This window comes from Petromyzon marinus, chromosome 58 (assembly GCF_048934315.1).
Source record: "Petromyzon marinus isolate PM22_M1 ecotype Great Lakes invasive population chromosome 58, UKy_Petmar_22M1.pri1.0, whole genome shotgun sequence".
NCBI lineage: Eukaryota > Metazoa > Chordata > Hyperoartia > Petromyzontiformes > Petromyzontidae > Petromyzon > Petromyzon marinus.
This window is the reverse complement of record NC_133724.1, coordinates 3,951,071-3,974,308: the sequence shown is the minus strand read 5'-3', so window position 1 is coordinate 3,974,308 and position 23,238 is coordinate 3,951,071. Positions and strand designations below refer to the sequence as shown.

The following is a 23,238-nucleotide window of genomic DNA, read 5'->3' as shown; positions in this document are numbered from 1 at the left end:
TATCTCGCATACAAAACAAGCCCCAACGGATTCGCGTCCAGGTGTAATGTACGTTGAACGTCTTTCGCACCGTTCGTGGCCAACCGTGCAAATCGGAGGTGCGGGGGGAAGGACAACAAACTAAACACAAAAAGCAGTTCCAAAGAAATGAGTTTGTTAATCTAGTTGATGATTTGAAAAGTGCGTAGCTCCAGTGGATCCCTGATATCGGAAGGGAAGAGCGTTCCAGACGGCCGCAGAAGCGCATCTGAAAGCGCCGCGCGAAGCGGCGACCGCCGTTTTTGTTCGACGGCTGAGCCAAACGTCGCTCCTGCTGCTGCTGCTATGATGCTGCTGCTGCTATGATGCTGCTGCTATGATGCTGCTGCTGCTATGATGCTGCTGCTGCTATGATGCTGCTGCTATGATGCTGCTGCTATGATGCTGCTGCTGCTATGATGCTGCTGCTGCTATGATGCTGCTGCTATGATGCTGCTGCTGCTGCTGCTATGATGTTTTACACTCCTTGACGAGACCAGCGAGCTACCGCCGTGGTTCTTTTGCGGCGAGCGCTTTGCGTGCGACGAGCGCGACCGCGTACAACGCTGTCATTCGTTCGGCAAAGCGGCGAGCAACCGGACAGACACGGCTTCGGATCATGCACAGTCACGACAGAACAACGTGCCATCATTCGACGGCTGAGATTTGCTGTGGGCACGCCTCCCCACACCCCCCACCCCCCACCCCCCTACCCCGCCTCCCCTCGTTGCTAACCCGGAGCGCGCGTGCGCTCGGGCCCACGCGTCGCGCAGAAGGAGATCCACATTCTGGGATTGGACGGACAGATCTACAGGGGGATGCTGGAGCCGTCTGCCCCGTCGTTCCTGCCGCCCATCCAGAGCCCAGCGGGTAAAAGCGCGAGACAGCTCTGCCCCGTCGGCCGCTCTTGACTGTCCGCCCGTAACACGGGGTGGTGGGTGGGGGGGGGAGGGTGTGGTGCGTCAAAACCCCAGTGATGATCGAGCGATATGTACGAAACTTTGAGGGCGACGTTGCGTTGCCGTCGGGAACCGGTACCACGTTGATCGAAGGGTTCACGCGTTGTGGCTCTGTGTGCCCCGTGTGTAACGTGGGGTCACGGTGACGCTCGTAGAGCTGATCCGCTACGAATGCAACTTGAGAGTAAAAGCTCTGTTGCTGCTGCTAGGGACTTGCCCGAGATCGAAGGGTTAACGCATTGTGGCTCTGTGTGCACCGTGTGTAACGCAGGTTGGGGGGGGGGGGGTCACGGAAACTTTCGTAGAGTTGCTCCGACACGAACGGAACTTTAACTCTTTGGTTCTATTCGGTAAAGTCACGTAGGTAAAAATAAAATAACCAAAAACACGACGTTTCGGCCACAACACAAGTCACGTAGGTAAAAATAAAATAACAAAAAAATCACGACGTTTCGGCCACAACACAAGTCACGTAGGTAAAAATAAAATAACAAAAAAATCACGACGTTTCGGCCACAACACAAGTGGCCTTCATCAGTCCCTTCACCTGATGAAGGCCACTTGTGTTGTGGCCGAAACGTCGTGATTTTTTTGTTATTTTATTTTTTACCTACGTGGTGACTTTACCGAATAGAACCAAAGAGTACGGATCCTTGCAGTCACGAAAGCTTCAAATCTAGAATACGAACGGAACTGTTTTTGTTAAATCTGCGTTGCTATTGGGGACTCAAGCTGACACAAAAGCAAACACCGGGGCCACATTGATCAGAGGGGTTGATGCCCACAACTTGGCGACAAGCACCAGTGCTTGGGCAGGACGCGCCAAGGCCACGTGGGCTGATGACCGATGGTCAAGATCACGGCGGAGTGGCAGCCGACGGAAGGGGGGGGAGCGCGCCCGTGAGGACGAAAACCCTGCGGAGATGGAGCCAGTGAAGTCGTCTTGCGAGCATGAGACGGATGGATTGTTGGCATCGCCTAGGCCGAGAGAGACGGCCACGGATTGGAGAAGGGGGGGGGGGGGGGCCGCCCATTCTTCATGATGGTATTTGTGTACCAGAGGCATCTCGTAATGTAGAGTAGCTGACGCCGAGGTCCTAATTCTTCTATCAGGGGGGTCAAAATACTATCTGGTACTTCGTATTCTTAGCTCTTTTTTCGGTAAAGTCACGTTGAAGGGAAGCAATAAAATAATAAAATATATGTAGCATTTTTTATTGTTTTATATATTTTATTATTTTATTGCTTCCCTTCAAAAGTCACGTTGAAGGGAAACAATAAAATATATGTAACATTTTTTATTGTTTTATATATTTTATTATTTTATTGTTTCCCTTCAACGTTACTTTACCGAAAGAGCTAAGAATATGAATTACTGCGGTCACGAAAGCTTTAAATCAAAACAATCTGGTACTATTCATATTTTTACTCCAGTGGAGGAGGGAGGAGGGAGGAGGAGGGAGGCAAATAATAAAACTCATACTCCCGGAGAGGGAGGGGGGGGTTCCAAAAAATATACACTCTGTTCTCCTGCCTACGTTACATTTTCATAGCGCAAAATTGGATGTAACGCGATCGAGTCAACGGGACTACGCCGCGCGTGTAGGAATAACGGGCGGGCGCACAGCGGGACGCCGCTGGACTCTTCGAGACGCTGCCCACGCGCCTCGGGTATTCGTCCGGCCCTTGCGCAAGCATCCCCGCGGTGCTATCGCGGACTGTGCTTCGCCCCTCCCCCCATGTATGGTGATGGTTTTATTATAGCGCGACGTTTCCGTAGCAGCGCGGTCTTCGGTAAAGCAGCTTCCGCATTGTCGTGGGGAAAAAAGAACGGGACTGTGTCCTGGCATGGGGGCCTTTTTTTTGTTTGTTTGTTTGTTTGATTGTTTTTTTCTACCAGTGTCGTAGTAGGGAAAAAAAATAAGGGTTGTGTTTTTTTTTTCCTCCTCCAAGGGCAATGCGAGCATATTAGCGGAGCACGTTTGTTCACCGCGGAGGTGGGGGGGGGGGACTGTGTGTGGTCGATGCAGCAGTACCCGATTGCTTACAAAAAAAGTTTCTATTTTGTAGTTTGAACGTCTTAACACACCGCCCCCCACCCCGCCCCCCCGTTTAATTTGCCAGAAAGGCTAGAACCGTCTTTTTCACCCTGACCCAGGGGTCATAACTGCATGGCGCAGGTGAAAATGCCGTCCGTGTGTCTGGGCGCAGGCAACGTGCGGCCGCGGAGCGGGAAGGGAATCCGGCAGCGGTCCCCCCTCCCGTCCTCCTCCTCCTCCTCGGCCGTGCTGCCACCTGAGTTCGACACCACGTTCATCATGTCCCGGAGCAGCAGCGCCATCTCCAGCAGCTACACAGGTGGGGGGGGGGGGGGGGGGGGACAGGGACGTGCGGTCAGGGGAGGCAGATACCTCACCTTGTCATACACCAATGAAAATAGCTGTTCGGAAAAGTAACAAAAAAAAAAGAATGATAAAATAAACTAAAAACTTAAGATTTTTCCACCGATCCGTGTTCTAAATGTCATTTCTGTACGATTCCAATCATTTTTTTTATCGTCAAAATCGCCAAATTTGCGGAGCTCCGCTGCAAATACTGCAGTAAGAGACGAGAGGTGAGGCAGCGACGTGCTCAGCCTCCCCTCTGATTGCGCAACCCCTCAGTAACTGGATGGAGCGCGGGCAATAAGCGCGTGCCTGTTACTATCTCTCAGTGTGTCACCAATGTAATGTTTGTAGACCCCTTCATTTCATGTCCTCGCCTTCCATACTCCAGGTAACTTATTCCACGTACGTGTATAAATATATTTAGGCTCGCTGGTCTCGTCGTGAAACTGCAATGAAAAAGCACCAGGGGGAGGCAGCTATCACATCTGCCTCACTGAGGGGGACGTGTCTAACACGCCCCCCTCAGTGAGGCAACGCCTCCTCAGCGAGGCCACGCCCCCTCGGCGAGGCCACGCCCCCCCGCCGTGTGTGAATCTGGCTCTGACACTAGCCAGTGCCTCCCCAGCCATTGACCTCAATGCACGTCACTGGGGGGGGTGAGGCTGGAGCCAGCTGATCGTGGCTCGTCTGGTGAGCCAGTGGCTGGCGACTCAAAACGGGTTTGCTCGCCCAGTGGACGTGCGGCGTTGAGTCTCCCGCGGGGATCTCCGGTTTCCTCCGAACAACAACAACAACAACATACAAATGCCATTGGTGATTGCCAACCATCCCGACGCAGGACCCTCCTGATCAAAGAGTCTTTGGGCTCAGCGTGGCTTTCCCGGGTATAATTAATTTAATATCATTATTATTATTATTCGAACCGCGATTAGAATCGTGGTCTCACCCCAAACCCCCTGCGTTCGAATTTCGTGACCTTACATTCCGCAGCCTTGTCGCTTCCCGCTTTCGCGAGCGAGTCGGTGATTTAGTTGTTGTTGTTGCTATTGCTATTATTGATCAATAAGGATCCCAAAAACATCGTCAAGCCACCTCACCCTTTCCGTTTAACGCCTAGTAGTGGTGGTGGTGGTGGTAGTAGGAGGCTTTTCGTGACCAATATTATCCAGAGGAAAGGTTTTTTTTGGGGGGGGGGGGGGGGTGCGGAGGGGGGGGAGGTTTCGGTTCGATCCGCCACCCGAACGTGGCTTTCCTTGGCGTCCCGCAGTCTGCAGACCGCCCCAACGACGCCACCTGACGCCTGCCGCTTGCCTTCTGCCGCAGATCTGGGGAACAGGCCCGCGTCTCCGCTCCCCGCGAGCTCCCAGCTGTCACCGGCGGCTCCTCTGGCCGGCGGGGGTGGCGGCCGGCCCACGCGGCTCACACGGTGACTCCCCGGACAGGCGTCTCTCGGGCTCGCCCGCGCCTAGCCGGGACAGGATGAAACGCCGCCGCCGCAGCCGCCACCGCCGCCGCTACAGTAGCCACCGCCACCACCGCCACCACCGCTCCGACGAACCCACGTGGGCGGAAAGGACGCCGAGGAATAACGACATGCAGCGGGAGTTCGAGATGTTGGCTACCTCGCCTGATATGCAGGAGGTCGTGGGTTTGATCCGGACCCTGACGCCCGCTGTATATTTGGAGTTTGCGTGTCTCACTCTCTCTTTCTCATCATCATCATCATCATCACGGAGGCTAGGAGATGTTAACTACCTCGCCTGGTATGCAGGAGGTCGTGCGTCCGACCCCGACGCCCGCTGTACATTTGGAGTTTGCGTGTTACCTCCCCCGTGGTCGCGTGGATTTTTCTCCGGGGTTCCTCCGGGTTTTGCCCCCTCCACACGTTTAGTATCGAACGTCACGCGTTTGGGGTGCTGTATTTGGCCGCTGTACATTCCCACGCGGTGGGCCACATCGTTGGGCTGTCATCTGCGACGGCCAGGTCGCTTCTGAACTCGAGCTACACGGCTGAGCGGGCCTTACGTGGTGAAATAAAACAACAACAAAAAGTGTTCGGTTCGTTGGACCTCGCGTGCCCGGCCACTCGGATCACCGCATCGGGGTGCGCAATGCATGTCGGTCCACGCCGTCGCTTCCGGCCGGCACGCATCTTTCTCGTTCTGATGGGGAGGTGGGGGGTGGGGGTGGATCTCATCGTTTGCAGCGTCGGATTTTGACGAGGGCAGCGCTCTCGCTGGACCCTCGCTAAGTGGGGCGGTGGCTGCGGTGGTTTAGGGGTTGGGCTGCACTCTTTGGTTCTAATTCGGTAAAGTCACGTAAAAAAAAACACAACGACAAAAAAATAAAATAAAAAAATTCTCACGACGTTTCGGCCACAACACAAGTGGCCTTCATCAGGTGAAGGGACCAGACTGTCTAGAGGACAGTGCTGTCCTCTATATATATAGACAACACGTTCTACTCGTATTCTTGGTTCTTACGGTAAAGTCACGTAGAAGGGAAACAATAAGAACCATGAATATTAATCCCTGCAGTCACGAAAGCTTTAAATCACGTTCTACTTAATTAATAATAAATGTTTTCTTTTGATTTAAAGCTTTCGCGACTGCAGGGAATCATATTCTTGGTTATTTCGGTAAAGTCACCACCATAAAATAATAAAAATATAAAACAATAAAATTGACAATGTTATTGTTTTATATTTTTATTGAGAATTTTATTGTTTTATATTTGTATTATTTTATTGTTTCCCTTCTACGTGACTTTACCGAAAGAACCAAGAATAATAATAAATGTTTTCTCCTACATCAGAGTGCAGCGCCACATTAAATACGCACTACAATGACAATAGTTTAAAGCGATTTGAAGCATATTCTTAGCTCTTTCGGTAAAGCCACGTTGAAGGGAAACAATAAAATATATATAAAACAATAAAAATTCTCACGGTGGCCGAAAACATCCATGAGAATTTTTATTGTTTTATATATATATATTATTATTTTATTGTTTCCCTTCAACGTGACTTTACCGAAAGAGCTAAGAATATGAATTACTGCAGTCACGAAAGCTTTAAATCAAGATTTGAAGCATGTTTTTTTGGGGGGTGGGGGGGGGGCAGAGCTTTGTGACGTCATATTTGAGGAGGGGGTCTGACTTTTTGTGACGCCGTATGACGAGGGGGGGGGTCAAAAATCGCCCAAAATCGCGTGACGTCATTTATGGACGGCGCCTCAATCGTAAAAAAAAACGTAACAGAAATCCACTGGGGGGTTTGATGAGACAAAGTGAGTAGCAACGTTACGTGCCCCGTTGCTTTCATTTGCGTTTTCGATTATTTCTACCTTCTAATCAAAATCTGGCCGCGTCTCGCTCACCCCACCCGAAAGGGCTGAACTATAAAGCCAAGCGGTAATGGGGGGCGCTGTCTGTGCCATCGTTATCAGGCACCGTCATCCCACCGCCGGACGAGGGCCTCCTCCGGGCAACCGCCCCCACCCGCCCGTTGAACCGCCTCGCACTCGAACCGAACTCATCGCTCCATCTCCCCCGTCCGCCGTGCCCCCAACTTCTCCGCAACCCCCGGGGTAGGACGCCGTCCCGGACGCGCTCCATTCCTCGTTGATGTGGCGGTCGAATGGCTTCATTGTTATTGCGTTGCCTATCGGGGCACGGCTGTCTGTGGGTGGGGGCGGCTGTCTTTCGAAGGTGGTGGGTGGTGGTGGGTGGTGGGTGGGTGGGGTGTTGGTGGGTGGGTGGGGTGTTGGTGGGTGGGTGGGGTGTTGGTGGGTGGGTGGGGTGTTGGTGGGTGGGTGGGGTGTTGGTGGGTGGGTGGGGTGTTGGTGGGTAGGTGGGGTGTTGGTGGGTGGGTGGGTGGGTGGGGTGTTGGTGGGTGGGTGGGGTGTTGGTGGGTGGGTGGGGTGTTGGTGGGTGGGTGGGGTGTTGGTGGGTGGGTGGGGTGTTGGTGGGTGGGTGGGTGGGGTGTTGGTGGGTGGGTGGGGTGTTGGTGGGTGGGTGGGGTGTTGGTGGGTGGGTGGGGTGTTGGTGGGTGGGTGGGGTGTTGGTGGGTGGGTGGGGTGTTGGTGGGTGGGTGGGGTGTTGGTGGGTGGGTGGGGTGTTGGTGGGTGGGTGGGGTGTTGGTGGGTGGGTGGGGTGTTGGTGGGTGGGTGGGGTGTTGGTGGGTGGGTGGGGTGTTGGTGGGTGGGTGGGGTGTTGGTGGGTGGGTGGGGTGTTGGTGGGTGGGTGGGGTGTTGGTGGGTGGGTGGGGTGTTGGTGGGTGGGTGGGGTGTTGGTGGGTGGGTGGGGTGTTGGTGGGTGGGTGGGGTGTTGGTGGGTGGGTGGGGTGTTGGTGGGTGGGTGGGGTGTTGGTGGGTGGGTGGGGTGTTGGTGGGTGGGTGGGGTGTTGGTGGGTGGGTGGGGTGTTGGTGGGTGGGTGGGGTGTTGGTGGGTGGGTGGGGTGTTGGTGGGTGGGTGGGGTGTTGGTGGGTGGGTGGGGTGTTGGTGGGTGGGTGGGGTGTTGGTGGGTGGGTGGGGTGTTGGTGGGTGGGTGGGGTGTTGGTGGGTGGTGGGTGGGTGGGGTGTTGGTGCCTGTGAGTGGTGCCCGAGACAAGAATGTGAGCCTGCGGCTAGAGAGTTGTCATTCACGGAGTGCGATGCGTTTTTCGTGGGTGGCCGTTCGAGCGGCATTTGGAATTCCCCCCCCGAGGATTGTTTCCACTGCTCGGCACCGCCGCTGCGAGCTCAACCCGGGGCTAGAGAGAGAGAGACGCAAGTTGTTCCACGGCGTAAATTTGATGCAGTTGAGCTACGGTGGCTTTCCGATGTGTTTTTTTTGGGTGGGACGGTTCGTAATGGCCATGTCAGAGTGCAGGAGTGGCTTCGTGGACCGCACATGGCCCAGGGCCACAGTGAGGCCCCACCACTTCGAAAGCCGAAAGCGTCTTTCTTGGCCTTACTCCGGTGCGTTCTCGAGTTTTACCCGCGCGCAGTTCGGTTACGATGTCCGGCGTTTCGCTCCGTGCGCTGGAAGCTTCTTCAGGAAATGAATGGAGTAGCTCGCCTTGCTCTCTCTCGAGAGAGAACAGAAAAGAGAGGCAGGAGAGTGAGTGAAGGGGGAGTAGAGTGAGATGGTGAGCTGAGAGGGGAGAGCTATGAGAGTGAGTGGATGGGGAGTCGAGTGAGATGAGAGAGAGAGTGGAGAGTGAGTAGAGGGGAGTCGAGTGAGATGAGAGAGAGTGGAGAGTGAGTGGAGGGGAGTCGAGTGAGATATGAGATAGAGTGGAGAGTGAGTGGAGGGGAGTCGAGTGAGATGAGAGAGTGGAGAGTGAGTAGAGGGGAGTGGAGTGAGATGAGAGGGGAGAGGCAGGAGAGTGAGTGGAGGGGAGTGGAGTAAGATGAGAGGGGAGAGAGAGAGTGGAGAGTGAGTGGAGGGGAGTCGAGTGAGATATGAGATAACATAATGATATGCACTGTCCTTGAGTTGTCTCTTTTTGTTTGCATTTTTGACTGCTTGTGTTGTGGTTATTCCAAACATGATCCCTCGTATAAAGGTGTCAGTTTTTTTGTGCCAGCCTAAAGGGTAAAAACCTATTACTGTATCTTGTTACTGGCAAAGGAGGTGTCATAATGTAAATGTGTTTTTGTTTTTCTGCGCTCCGATTGCCGCCTGCTGCATCGTCGCTGAACTTTCTTTTGCTCGCGTGGTTTCGGTGAACGCGGGTCAACGTGCCGGGCGCGATCTCTCCCGGGTTTGTAACCAAAATTGGACTTGAAACCAAGAAGGTACCAGCGCGACTTGGAGCGAAACGTCGGACATCGTGCCAAACAAACGCACCGTACGCAGCGCAAAACAGGAGTGGTTCTTGTGCAACCCAAGAGGGATAGAGATACTAAGGGCGGTGATTGCAGATTTGTTGTTGCTTAATCGTTTAGAGACAAGAGTTTGTAATGTATCCTAAACTGAAGATTTTGTAATGTATCCTAAACTGAAGAATTTGCATTGAGTTTGATTTCACGTTATCGTGCCTGTAATTGCATTGTGATATGTCAATAATATTACTGGTAAGAACTTCCTGGTTACTACACCACCAGCCCACAGGGGATTATTGTGTCCGTCCGTCGTGCATCCAAAAATGGGAGGGGTGGGGCTGGGTGGGGAGGGGAGGGTGGGGAGGGGCTGGGTGGGGAGGGAGGGGCTGGGTGGGGAGGGGCTGGTCACCCCGTGGTGCCCTTATAAATCTCAATGTTTAACCTACTCACGCCGGCTTGTGCCCGCCCTCACAGTCGGGCATATTGTGCGGAATACACCACGTGGTGGTGCCGTGTGACCCTGGCCATTGACCGAGCAACCCAACGTTCCTACCAGCTCCCTCCGCAGGAGAATGTGTTGATTTGAAATGGTAATAAAGATCTGTGAGTGAAAATGTATCGCCGTCTGCGTGAATGGCAATGTCACCATCGTCAGCCATGATCGAGCCACTGCTGGATGAAGTCCTCCGTCCCTCCACTCCCTCCCACCCTCGTCAGCCATGATCAATCCACTGCTGGATGGAGACCTCCCCGAAGGTGGCACCACCGCTCTCACAATTCTATGCCCGCGATGTGACAAGCCACCCGAATCCCTACAGACGCGCCGATTTTCATCGCTCCATCTCCCACCCCCCCCCCCGCCCGCCCTCGATGGACATCATTGGGAAGAGCCACCACATGCCATCTGCAGATCGATTATCGTGCAGACGCTACAACGTTTATCCTACAAAGTCCCATCACAAGGGAGAAACATATTCTTAGCTCTTTCGGTAAAGTCACGTTGAAAAGATTTGATAAACCATTTCAGGTCTTAATTGATTGTTCACGCTTACAGTGGCTTTCAGACAGCATACATTAATTTTTCGTCTCCCCCCTCCTCTTTTCAGAACATAGATGGACTAGTCCTTCTAAATAAACTGCCAAATCACTGCGCGTGGCGCTGACGTTTCTTATAAATAAATAAATACACCGTTTAAAAATAAATAAATTTATGCAAACCGACACACCTGATGACGACCGTTTGTGTTATGGTCGAAACGTCGTGAGAATTTTTATTGTTTAATATATATTTTATTATTTGATAGTTTCCCTTCAACGTGACTTTACCGAAAGAGCTAAGAATATGAATTACTGCAGTCACGAAAGCTTTAAATCAAAATTTAAGGGAGAAACAACCAAAAAGACAATTGTTGTAATTTTTGTGCCCGCATTGAAACGGCTGTACACACCGTATGGACCTGAAAACTCAATTTCCCTGTACAAGAACACGGGCTGAAACATATCGGTTGACAGGTATGATATAGTAGTGTATAATGTAGTGTCGTGTATAGTGTAGTATATAGTGTAGTGTATAGTGTAGTGCATAGTGTAGTATATAGTAGTGTAGTGTATAGTAGTGTATTGTATAGTAGTGTAGTGTATTGTATAGTAGTGTAGTGTGTAGTGTATTGTATTGTATAGTAGTGTAGTGTATAGTAGTGTAGTGTATAGTGTAGTTTATAGCAGTGTAGTGTATAGTGTAGTGTATAGCAGTGTAGTGTATAGTGTAGTGTATAGTAGTGTCGTGTATAGTAGTGTAGTGTATCGTAGTGTAGTGTATAGTGTAGTGTATAGTAGTGAAGTGTATAGCGTAGTGTATAGTAGTGTATAGTGTAGTGTACAGTAGTGTAGTGTATAGTTGTGTAGTGAAAAGTAGTGTAGTGTATGGTGTAGTGTAGAGTGTAGTGTGTAGTGTATAGTGGTGTATAGTAGTGTAGTGTATAGTAGTGTAGTGTATATTGTAGTGTATAGTGTGTAGTATAGTAGTGTAGTGTATAATAGTGTAGTGTATAGTAGTGTAGTGTATAGTGTAGTGTATAGTAGTGTCGTACATAGTAGTGTATAGTAGTGTAGTGTATATTAGTGTAGTGTATAGTGTAGTATATAGTGTAGTATATAGTAGTGTAGTGTATAGTGTAGTGTATGGTAGTGTAGTGTATAGTAGTGTAGTGTATAGTGTAGTGTATAGTGTAGTGTATAGTAGTGTATCGTAGTGTAGTGTATAGTAGTGTATAGTGTAGTGTATAGTGTAGTGTATAGTGTAGTGTATAGTGTAGTGTATAGTAGTGTATAGTGTAATGTATAGTGTAGTGTATAGTAGTGTATAGTGTAGTGTATAGTAGTGTATAATAGTGTAGTGTATAGTAGTGTAGTGTATAGTAGTGTAGTGTATGGTGTAGTGTATCGTGTAGTGTATAGTAGTGTATAGTAGTGTAGTGTATAGTAGTGTATAGTAGTGTAGTGTATAGTAGTGTATAGTAGTGTAGTGTATATTGTAGTGTATAGTGCAGTGCATAGTGTAGTGTATAGTAGTGTATAGTAGTGTGTAGTAGTGTATAGTGTATATTAGTGTAGTGTATAGTAGTGTATAGTAGTGTAGTGTATAGTAGTGTAGTGTATAGTTGTGTATAGTAGTGTAGTGTATAGTGTAGTGTATAGTAGTGTATAGTAGTGTAGTGTATAGTAGTGTAGTGTATAGTAGTGTATTGTTTACTGTAGTGTATAGTGTAGTGTATAGTAGTGTAGTGTATAGTGTAGTGTATAGCGTAGTGTATAGTAGTGTAGTGTATAGTGTAGTGTATAGTGTAGTGTATAGTGTAGTGTATAGTAGTGTATAGTAGTGTAGTGTATAGTAGTGTATAGTAGTGTAGTGTATAGTAGTGTAGTGTATAGTGTAGTGTATAGTGTATAGTAGTGTAGTGTATAGTGTAGTGTATAGTTTAGTGTATAGTAGTGTAGTGTATAGTAGTGTATAGTAATGTAGTGTATAGTGTTGTGTATAGTGTATAGTAGTGTATAGTGTAGTGTATAGTAGTGTATAGTAGTGTAGTGTATAGTGTAGTGTATAGTGTAGTGTATAGTGTAGCGTACAAGTGACACGGTCTGTCCGGGTTGGTTCCCCCCTCCTGACGTGTTGGGGTGCATCACGTGACCCGCCCCCCCCCCACCCCCCGTGGTCTCGCTCGAGGGGAATGAGGAAGAACGTTCAATGGCTGAGGCGAAAGCGTTTGTAGCAGCAGCAGCAACAGCAACAACAGTGGCAGTGCTGCTTCATCATCGTCCTAATCACCACTCCTCCTGCTTCTTCTTCCCCGCATGAGTAGCTGGTGAGACGGCGTTACTGGCAATCGGTTATCGCCTCAGATGGTAACCCGCGCGCTCCGCTAACTTTTTGCGTGTGTGGGTTTAAAAATAAATACATATTTTTTTGTTTTTTATTTTTTATTTAAAGAAAGCAGAGAGTGTCGATTCCTGCAGTCACGAAAGGTACAGATTTACAGATTGAACTTTTTGTGTGTTTGTTACCACCCAAAGTCGTCGTTGTTGTTGTTGTTCGTTGCTGAAGATTTTTTTTTTACTTTTTTAACCTTGGGCGGGAAAGCGTCTAGCGAGCTTGTTAATGTGTGGTGTGGTGAGCCTCTGTGTGTGGTGTGGTGTGGTGAGACTGTGTGTGTGGTGTGGCAAGGCTCTGTGTGGTAAGCCTGTGTGTGTGTGGTGTGGTAAGCCTGTTAGTGTGTGGTGTGGCATGCCTGTTAATGTGTGGTGTGGTGAGACTGTGTGTGTGGTGTGGTGAGACTGTGTGTGTGTGGTGTGGCAAGCCTGTGTGTGTGGTGTGGTGAGACTGTGTGTGTGTGTGGTGTGGCAAGCCTGTTAACGTGTGGTGTGGCAAGCCTGTTAATGTGCGGTGTGGTGAGACTGTGTGTGTGGTGTGGCATGTGTGTGTGGTGTGGCAAGCCTGTGTATGTGTGTGGTGTGGCAAGCCTATTACTGTGTGGTGTGGCAAGCCTGTGTTTGTGTTAATGTGTGGTGAGACTGTTTGTGTGTGTTAATGTGTGGTGAGACTGTGTGTGTGTTAATGTGTGGTGAGACTGTGTGTGTGTGGTGTGGCAAGCCTGTGTGTGTGTGGTGTGGTGAGACTGTATGTGTGGTGTGGCAAGCCTGTGTGTGTGTGGGTGGTGAGACTGTATGTGTGGTGTGGCAAGACTGTGTGTGTGTGGTGTGGCAACCTGTGTGTGTGTGGTGTGGCAAACCTGTTAATGTGTGGTGAGACTGTGTGTGTGTGGTGTGGCAAGCCTGTGTGTGTGGTGAGACTGTATGTGTGGTGTGGCAAGACTGTGTGTGTGTGGTGTGGCAACCTGTGTGTGTGTGGTGTGGCAAGCCTGTTAATGTGTGGTGAGACTGTGTGTGTGTGGTGTGGCAAACCTGTGTGTGTGTGTTAATGCGTGGTGTGGCAGTGTGGACCACTGGACGGGTTCCGCAGGATTGGAAGGATGCCCTGGTGGTCCCCCTCTTTAAGAAGGGGGACCGCACAGACTGTAACAACTACAGGGGCATCTCACTCCTCAGTGTGCCGGGAAAGGTCCTGGCAAGGATTATTCAACATCGCCTTGCCAGGCACGCTGAGGAGAGGCTTGCGGAGCCCCAATGCGGTTTCAGGAAAGGGCGGTCCTGCACAGATGCCATGTTTTCCGTCCGTCTGCTACAGCAGAGGTGTAGGGAATTCCAGCAAGACCTACATCTCTGCTTTATTGACCTGGTCAAGGCCTATGATACCATCAGTAGGTCTGGGTTGTTCTTCGTGCTTTTGGAGTACCTGACCCTCTGCTCACGATCATTATGGACCTTCATGATGGTGAGCGGGCCCGGGTAAAACTACGTGGCCGTGAGTCAGAGCCATTCCCTGTACACCTTGGGGTGCGACAGGGATGTCCTCTGGCTCCCACGTTATTTAACATCTATTTTGACCACGTAGTTCGTGAAGCCTTCAATAGCTGTATCAGAGGAATCTCCATATGGTACAGATTTAATGGGTGGCTGATCGATGCCTGGGTGCGGTCAAGGGATGGCTCCCTATTGCTCAACCACGTTATGTATGCCGATGATTTGGTAATAGCTGCTCATTCAGAGGAGAAGTTGGAGACGCTGCTGCTGAGACTGGAGTGTGCCACTAGGGGATGGGGCCTTACCCCCAGCCCCACCAAAACTAGGCACCTGCCTGGGTATTTTGTACCATCGGACACTCCACCCCCACAACTCCCAATCGGTGATGGGGCAGTTGTGGAGAGAGTGGAGAGTTTCCCATACCTGGAAAGTGTGCTTATGACCGGCTCCAGTTTAACAGCAGAGGTCTCACTCCGAATCAGTCGAGCGGCAATATATTTTCATCGGTTGCGTAACGTTCTGTGGAAGCTACCTGGTCTGTCGCTCCGCACTAAACTTCATGTCTTCTCGGCCACAGTCATTCCCTCCCTTCTCTACGCTTGCAAAACGTGGACCCCCCTAATGGAACATCTTCGCCGGTTAGAAACATTTAGGCTGGCCTGCCTACGATCCATCCTAGGTTTAACCAGGCAGGATTGTGTGAGGAGCTCACAAATCCTTGAAAGATCTGGGCACGGTCCCATCGGTGAGCTCCTCCGGCAGGCAAGGCTGCGTTGGCTGGGTCATGTAGCCCGCATGTGTCGTGTGGTGAGCCTGTGTTTGTTAATGTGTGGTGAGCCTGTGTGTGTGTGTACTTAGTGTGTGGTGTGGTGAGCCTGTGTGTGTGTGTACTTAGTGTGTGGTGTGGTGAGCCTGTGTGTGTACTTAATGTGTGGTGTGGTGAGCCTTTGTGTGTACTCGATGTGTGGTGTGGTGAACCTGTGTGTGTTAATGTGTGGTGTGGTGAGCCTGTGTGTTAATGTGTGGTGTGGTGAGCCTGTGTGTGTGTTAACGTGTGGTGTGGTGAGACTGTGTGTTAATGTGTGGTTAGCCTGTGTGTGTGTACTTAGTGTGTGGTGTGGTGAGCCTGTGTGTGTACTTAATGTGTGGTGTGGTGAGCCTTTGTGTGTACTCAATGTGTGGTGTGGTGAGACTGTGTGTGTTAATGTGTGGTGAGCCTGTGTGTGTGTTAATGTGTGGTGTGGTGAGACTGTGTGTGTTTGTTAATGTGTGGTGTGGTGAGCCTGTGTGTGTGTTAATGTGTGGTGTGGTGAGACTGTGTGTTAATGTGTGGTGAGCCTGTGTGTATGTACTTAGTGTGTGGTGTGGTGAGCCTGTGTGTGTGTACTTAATGTGTGGTGTGCATGTGTGTGTACTTAATGTGTGGTGTGGTGAGCCTGTGTGAGTGTACTTAATGTGTGGTGTGGTGAGCCTGTGTGTGTACTTAATGTGTGGTGTGGTGAGCCTGTGTGTGTGTACTTAATGTGTGGTGAGCCTGTGTGTGTGTACTTAATGTGTGGTGTGGTGTGCCTGTGTGTGTGTGTACTTAATGTGTGGTGTGGTGAGCCTGTGTGTGTGTACTTAATGTGTGGTGTGGTGAGCCTGTGTGTGTGAGCGGGAATCGAACCCGGGTCGCCGGGTTCGTAGACACACACACGCAGACACACACACAGACACACAAACAGACACACAAACAGACACACACACACGCAGACACACAGACACACACACGCAGACACACACATAGACACACACACGCAGACACACAAACAGACAGACACACACACACAAACAGACACACGCAGACACACAGACACACACACGCAGACACACACACACAGGCACACAAACAGACACGCAGACACACACGCAGACACACACACAGACACACACACACGCAGACACACACACGCAGACACACACACACGCAGACACACACACGCAGACACACACACATACGCAGACACACACACACGCAGAAACACACACGCAGACACACACACACGCAGACACACACACCGACGATGTGGGAGATGGAGCGGTGAAATCCGTTCGTGTGCCCGGGGGTGCTCGTTTGGGATTTGTCGCGGCCTCGGCCATCGTGAGAGGTCACAGCGGAGGCTTGGGGATGCCCTTCATCCAGCCGTCGATTAACCATGGCTGATGATGAAATGTAATATTGGTGGGTGGATGGGGGGGGGGGGCTCATATCTACCGTTATCAGCTGTTGGGGGGCGGTGGGCTGCCTAGGGCATGCAATGTAACTCCTCTGTGTGGTTACATGCCCGGTGCTGTATAGCACCAACTTTGCAGTAACTGTAATTACTGCCGAAACGCCTTTACTCAATATTGTAAACGTTGACGTGGATTTGCTCCCCAACACACCGGTGGATGCCGTGCTGGTGACGAATTGGCCGCGATCCGTTTACGTGACAAACCTCCTCACTAGTTACTGGTTGGCTGTGTCGGGTGGTGGCGGGTTTTAACGACACATTTATCTACGCGATCTAGCCCCAAAACAGCATCTATCATTGGATTATATTGTTCGCTTTAGCCTACTACTACTACGTGTTAAATAGGCAGTAACTAACAGCAGGAATTCGTGGTGCTATGGAAGAGGAGGGGGAGAATTCCTGGTCTTCCATCACATTCTTTATCCCCACCACGTTTGGTTAAGGCTTAAACACATTCCTGCAGAAGACGCTGGTAGGAACGTTGGGTTGCTCGGTCAATGGCCAGGGTCAACGGCGGCACCACCACGTGGTGTATTCCGCAAATATGCCCGACTGTGAGGGCGGGCAAAAGCCGGCGTGAGTAGGTTAAACGTTGAGTTTTTTAAGGGCACCACGGGGTGACCAGCCCCTCCCCACCCAGCCCCACCCCTCCCATTTTTGGATGCACGACGGACGGACGGACACAACAATAATCCCCTGTGGGCTGGTGGTGTAGTAACCAGGAGGTTCCTACCAGTATTAATCATTCTTGGACCGTAGTTCAAATGTGTGGCATATCCACGCCAGTGTAAACATGGCACTGTAATTTAAACTTGTGGGTGATGGCAGTGGATGGACGGGCGAGTGCCAACGGTGGTTTAATGTTGTTGAGGGCACTTTACTTGCAGTTCGGAGTTCGATGGTTGTATTCAATCTCGATGGTTAGGGGCCGCCCATAAATGACGTCACGCACCTAGTGGGGGGCAGGGGGGTCAGACATTTGTAACGAGGTGGGGTGGGGGTTTGTTTGAGAAATGTGACGTCGCATCAAAATGGGCAACTTTGAATAAATATCGGCACGTTCCACTTAATGAAATAGACTTTTTTTTTAAATAAATGTTTTATCGTGCAACATCAGAGTGCAGCGCCACATTAAACATGCACTACAATGACACTAGTTTAAAGCGATTTGAAGCATGTTTTAATTTAAAAATGGAAATATGGATATGGGGGGGGGGGAGGGGGCAGAGCTTTGTGGGGGGGTGGTCTGACTTTTTGTGACGCTGTGTGACGAGGGATGGGGGGGGGGTCAAAAATCTTCCCAAATTGCGTGACGTCATTTATGGACGGCCTCTTATTCAATCGCCCCTGGCTGCCGCTGTCCACCCATCGGTATGAATGGGTTCACCACGGTTCAGTTGATAGGCAAGTCCGTGTGTGGAGAGATGTTGACCACCTCGCCTGGTACACAGGAGGTCGTGGGTTCGATCCCGACCCCTCACGTCTGCTACTGTATATTTGGAGTTTGCGTGTTTCTCTCATCATCGTCGCCACGGTGGCTAGGAGATGTTAACTACCTCGCCTGGTGTGCAGGAGGTCGTGGGTTCGATCCCGACCCCTCACACTTGCTGTATATTTGAAGTTTACGTGTCTCTCTCTCATCATCGTCGCCACGGTGGCTAAGAGATGTTAACTACCTCGCCTGGTGTGCAGGAGGTTGTGGGTTCGATCCCGACCCCTTATGCCTGCTGCTGTATATTTGGAGTTTGCGTGTCTCTCTCCCTGTGGTCGCTTGGATTGTTCTCCGGGTCCTCCAGTTTTCCCTCCACATTTAGAATCAACATCAAGCATTTAGAGTTATTTGGCTGCTATAAATTTCCACACTATGATAAGCTGCTGCTTTGAGCTATCATTTACGATAGTCAGGTCGCTTTGAAAAAGGCTATACAGCTCAGTGGGCCTTACCTGGTAAATAAAAAAAAAGTTCAGTAGTTTTAGTTTTAAGTCAGAAGTGGCGTGGGCAAGCAGTTGCAGGGCTGCACCTTTGAAGTATGGTCAAACAGCTCCCATGGTTGACAAGGCACGCATTTATGTTGAATTTCTTTCGCGCCGTACGTAGCCAACCGTGCAAATCGTTCATTCTTACGCTGACAGAATGAACGGACAACACGAGAACGGTTTACGAAATGAACGCGCAATAAATCTACGTTACCCCCCTCCCTTTGTGATGTAGCCCGACTCGCAGTTCATACGCGACTTGTTCACGCTCAAGATGTTTTTGATGCAGTGGGGTTTCGGTATAGAGTTTCAACAACAACAACAACAAAAAAACAACTCGCGCTGATGCTCGTGGTGAGTAGTGCGCGGAGAAGCGATCAAGGCACCGGGGCGGTTTTTGCGAAAATGTTTTTTGCAAGTTTAATAATAAACGGGGTGATTATTTCGTGTGTGTGTGTGTGTGGTGTGTCACCGTGGTACCGAAAGCTTGTGCAACATTTCCCTTCAAAAGCCGTATCACAGCCCGGCCTCATGTGCGACATTACTCAATGTGGAAGTTTGGTTATAACATCACAGCCGCTCGGCGGTCAGCCTCTGTTTGCCAAAACACGCTTGCGGTTTCTCTGTCGCACTCTGTGAGACTGGAAGTTCTCTAACCGGGAGCTCTCGCCCATTCACTACTGTTAGCTCCATCTCACTCCACTCCCCTCCACGCACTCTCCCACCACTCCCCTCTCATCTCACTCCACTCCACGCACTCTCCTACCTCTCCCCTCTCATCTCGCTCTACTCCCCTCCACTCACTCTCCTACCTCTCATCTCACTCCACTCCCCTCCACGTTCTCCCCTACCTCTCCCCTCTCATCTCACTCTACTCCCCTCCACGCACTCTCCTACCTCTCCCTCTCATCTCACTCCACTCCCCTCCACGCTCTCTCCTACCTCTCCCCTCTCATCTCACTCTACTCCCCTCCACACTCTCTCCTGCCTCTCCCCTCTCATCTCACTCCACTCCCCTCCACACACTCTTCCACCACTCCCCGGTCATCTCACTCTACTCCCCTCCACGCACTCTCCCACCACTCCCCTCTCATCTCACTCCACTCCCCTCCACGCACTCTCCTACCTCTCTCATCACTCTACTCCTCTCTACTCACTCCTCTACCTCTCCCCTCTCTCGTCACACTCTAGTCCCACTTCACTCACTCTCCTACCTCTCTGTTCTCTCATCCAGAGCTATTCCACTCAATGCATTTTCATTCCCCACTCCTCTCGTCTCCCCTCCATCACACATTCTCGGTCTGCTGCTGGCTGTTGCCCCTCTTGTACCCCTTGTCCACCGGCGCGTCTGAGCCGCGCGTCTGAGCCGCGCCGGTGCTGGGCCCTCACGGGTAAATGCAAATTTCAAATATATTTGTTTAACCAGGTGATAACTAAACTAAACTAAACTTCCAACTATTTTTAATTTTATCAGGTGAGGCCCACACGGCTACAGGGCTCCTTTTCAGAAGTGGACCTGGCCATCACAAATGGTAGCTCAACGAAGCGGGCTTATCGCGTGGAAATTTATAGCAGGCAAATATTCTGAACGCGTGATTCCAAGTGTGCGGAGGGAAAAGCCGGAGGACCCGGAGAAAAATCCACGTGTCCGCGGGGAGAACGTGCAAACAACTCCAAATATATACCGCAGGGTCAGGGTCGAACCCACGACCCCCTGCGTACCACACGAGGGTTGTAAACCACGATGAGTCTTCATTTGCAAGACCCACCTGCATGACCAACGTGACACGAGCGGTAATATAAAGTCCGGCAATGTAGGTAAATTTGAAATAGGTGAAACCGGATAGAGCTTTCCACTGCGCCACACCCTACGGTTGAAGAGCACCTCTGCGCAAGATTAGAAATGACATCGGCCTGGCCTACGTGGAACACCGGCGGCACACCAGCCGGCAACCGCTAGCTCCCGGCACGCGGAGCGAAACGCCGGACCTCGTTTCCGAACCGGCGCGCGGGTGCAACCCGAAAACAGCGTCGGATGGCTACGCGGCAGCACAGCCGCGGACATCCTGCCGCTCGGTGTTGTCCGTACGGCCGGCCGGGGCGCGGTACGGGGGAATATCTTTTTGTTCTGTGGCGGGGCGTTTTTTTTTTTGGGGGGGGGGCCTCGCATATTTGCCGTGCTTTCCCATCGTACGCCACGCAGGACGCAACAAGTCGGGGCGAGGTGGTGGCTGGCTGCGCTCAACATCTGCATTCAATCGCGCGTCGTGGTTTCCAGCGAAGGGCTGATGAAGGGCGACGGGCAAGCGCGTTGCGTGCGTGCTTGTTCGTACGCGCAAAGTGGAGAGAGAGAGAGGAAAAAAAACCCCATCTCGCTGACCCACGCAGAGTCGTTGCTGAGTGACCCAGCGGAAACTATTAATACAGGAAAGAGGTTTTTTGTTTTTCTTTCTTGGCAGCGAAGCGATGAAAGGTTAAGGCGCAGCCACTCAATTGCTCGCTCATTCCGCTGCTGGTGTAAAGCACTCTGCTCGTCGGAGTTTTAGACAGCCCTTCCGGATGATGCCTTGGCCTACTCTTCTACATACTTTCTTCTACATATATGGGCTTTTTTTTTGTTCCTGAATGGGCCCCCAAGGACTGATTTGTGGAAACTACAAGCCTGATAAGGCGGTTTGATAGGCACACTGGTTATGGAAATAAGTGAGTGGGTGGTTGTTTGGCGAGACGTGTGGCTTTTGCCAGCTTCTGTTGCGGTGACCTCATGGAGGTGTAGCAGTAACTCAAGTCTGTGCATGCGTGGTCGTGGTGGTAGTGGGGGGGGGGGGATGTTACGGTGAGTGTTTGCACCGTGGTTAGTGCGCTCCGATACGAACCCCGCTCCCCGCCAGCCTTGGCCGGTTCACCTTCGACGAGCGTTGGAGAGCCGCGCGTGCGTGCGCGCGGCAGCGATTGTTTTTGCAACCGAGATCTGGATTTGCCGCGCCGAGCTTTACGGCGGCAGTCTTACCTCCGCAGCTTTGTGGGGGGGGGTGGGTTTTGTTTTTTTACAGCCTCAGGCCGAGCGAGAAATGTGTCTGGTCTGCGAGTGTGGGCGCGGCGCGTCGCGGACGTCAGCGACGGGGAGAAAAATGTGGCCGGCGGGTGCCTCGTGTGCCGTGCCGGTCTGAATTGGTGCACGCTCGTAGCGCATGCCCCCATCAGTCTGTATGCATCTGTGGGGGTGTGGTGGTGGTGGTGGTGGGGGGGGGGGCAGAATTTTTGATTTTTTTCATGTTTACGTGGGTGTATGCGTGCGTTTCCCTGCATCTATATAATCCCACCCTTTCATGGCAACTCCCAACTATGTGGCCTCTGTGGTTAAGGAGTAGATAATACGAGCGATCGTAACGCCCCCGTTCATTTACCCGGGACGGAGTACTTGCCCAAGTCCCAGTACTTGTTTTCCGGGAGGGTCCTGCGTTGGTGTAATAACCAGCAAAACTGCACTTGCAATTAATCGGTCGACGAGTTGGTGCCGCGTGCAGGAGGTTCGTGGGTTTGTATAGCTCCGGTGGCTTCCGATTATTGGGAAAGAAGAGCGTTCCAGACGGCCACGGAAGCGCATCTGACAGCACCGCGATGCACGTGCCCGTCTTTGTTTGATGGCCGGCCAAAAGCCGCCGTCTCTGCTCGTTTCGCCGTCTCTGCTCGTTTCGCCGTGTGTGTGAAGGGGGGCACGCCGTGTGACATCGGCGGCACGGCTCGGCTTCCGTGGCGGAAAACAAACAGCTGGGGCGGGGCTCCTTGTGAGCCGCCGCGGAGCTCCGCAGGACCCTGGCCGTGGCTACCGTTCGTGCCTGCGTGAAGAGGGGTCTCGAGAAGACAAAGTTGACCTGCCCCCCCCCCCCCGGTCTCCCTCCGCGCGTTCCTCGCTGAGCAGGCGCGGAGTGCGGCGATCGTCATGTCGGACGGCGCGGCGGAGAGTCCCTCGGGGCTTCAGCGCAAGAAGCCCGCGGGGCTGACGATCAACATCCCTCCTCGCGTGGACGACGTCACCGACTCGACGGTGAGCGAGGCGGTGAGATGAGCGGGGCCCCCCCCCCTGCCCCCCCCCCTGCCCCCCCCCAAAGACATTTTCTACGTCGTAATTTTTTTTTTTGGTTTTTGTTGCCGCCGCTACTGCTGCTGCTGCTCTCACGCAGCACCGTGATATCTCCTTGGCGCGAAATACGCGGGGAACTGGCTAGACTGGATCATCATGTAACAAATGAACATAAACTCGCAACGCAAACTTTGCTCCCCTCCGGCAGGCATGTTGGGCCAGAGTAGAGGACGTGTTTTTTATTTTTTATTTTCTGCTATTTTTTATTTTCTCATATTGTTTTTTTTTTAGCAGGGAAGGCCCCGCTATGCTTTTGTTTGGAAGCGACGGGCCTGCGTATCACAAATGATAGCTCGTCGGAGTAGCTTATCGTCGAGTGGAACTTTATAGCGGCCACATGCTGAAAAGGCGTGTTGATTTCTCAACGCAGTGGGAAAAACCGGTAGAGAATTCCACGCGATCACAGGGGGAACATGCAAACTCCAAATGTACAGCCGGTGTCAGGGTTGGGATCAAACTCACGACCTCCTGCATACCAGGCGAGGTAGTTAACATCTCCTAGCCACCGTGGCGCCCCCATTTACAGATTTGATTGCGACAACGTGTTACGACATCGGTGGAATGTCGTAAGTTTTGACCTCCGATGGTATTTCTCATAACTTCCGAGCAAATAACAGTTACTGTCTTGGGCGCTTGTAAAGTTTGGTTGGTTCCTGAGTCAGTTGTGTTGTGCTATCAGGATTGTGAAAGCGTGTTCTGGGTTCTGAAGGTATGAGCGTATTGTCTGGAACCACGTGTTTGGAGTTAGCCCC

At 51.5% G+C, this 23,238-nt stretch overlaps 2 protein-coding genes across 5 annotated transcripts in view; both read left to right on the top strand.

Moving 5' to 3' along the window:
* The window catches only part of LOC116955118 (uncharacterized), a 79,654-nt gene extending 73,608 nt beyond the window's left edge, over window positions 1-6,046 (top strand). The window contains exons 14-16 of the mRNA XM_076052869.1: window positions 792-888; window positions 3,189-3,335; window positions 4,688-6,046. Of these exons, the coding sequence (XP_075908984.1) occupies window positions 792-888; window positions 3,189-3,335; window positions 4,688-4,794 (351 nt within the window). The 3' untranslated portion in view covers window positions 4,795-6,046. The remainder of the gene's footprint in view (window positions 1-791; window positions 889-3,188; window positions 3,336-4,687) is intronic.
* Window positions 6,047-12,370: 6,324 nt separating this feature from the next.
* The window catches only part of LOC116955073 (inactive rhomboid protein 1-like), a 41,526-nt gene continuing 30,658 nt past the window's right edge, over window positions 12,371-23,238 (top strand). Inside the window, exons 1-2 of one of the 4 annotated variants that reach the window (XM_032976030.2) lie at window positions 12,371-12,537; window positions 22,265-22,402. In XM_032976030.2, the coding sequence (XP_032831921.1) occupies window positions 22,286-22,402 (117 nt within the window). In that variant the 5' untranslated portion in view covers window positions 12,371-12,537; window positions 22,265-22,285. Of the gene's footprint in view, window positions 12,698-21,641; window positions 21,873-22,264; window positions 22,403-23,238 lie in introns of those variants that run through there. The other 3 variants (XM_032976031.2, XM_032976033.2, XM_032976032.2) reach the window with 3 other exon arrangements.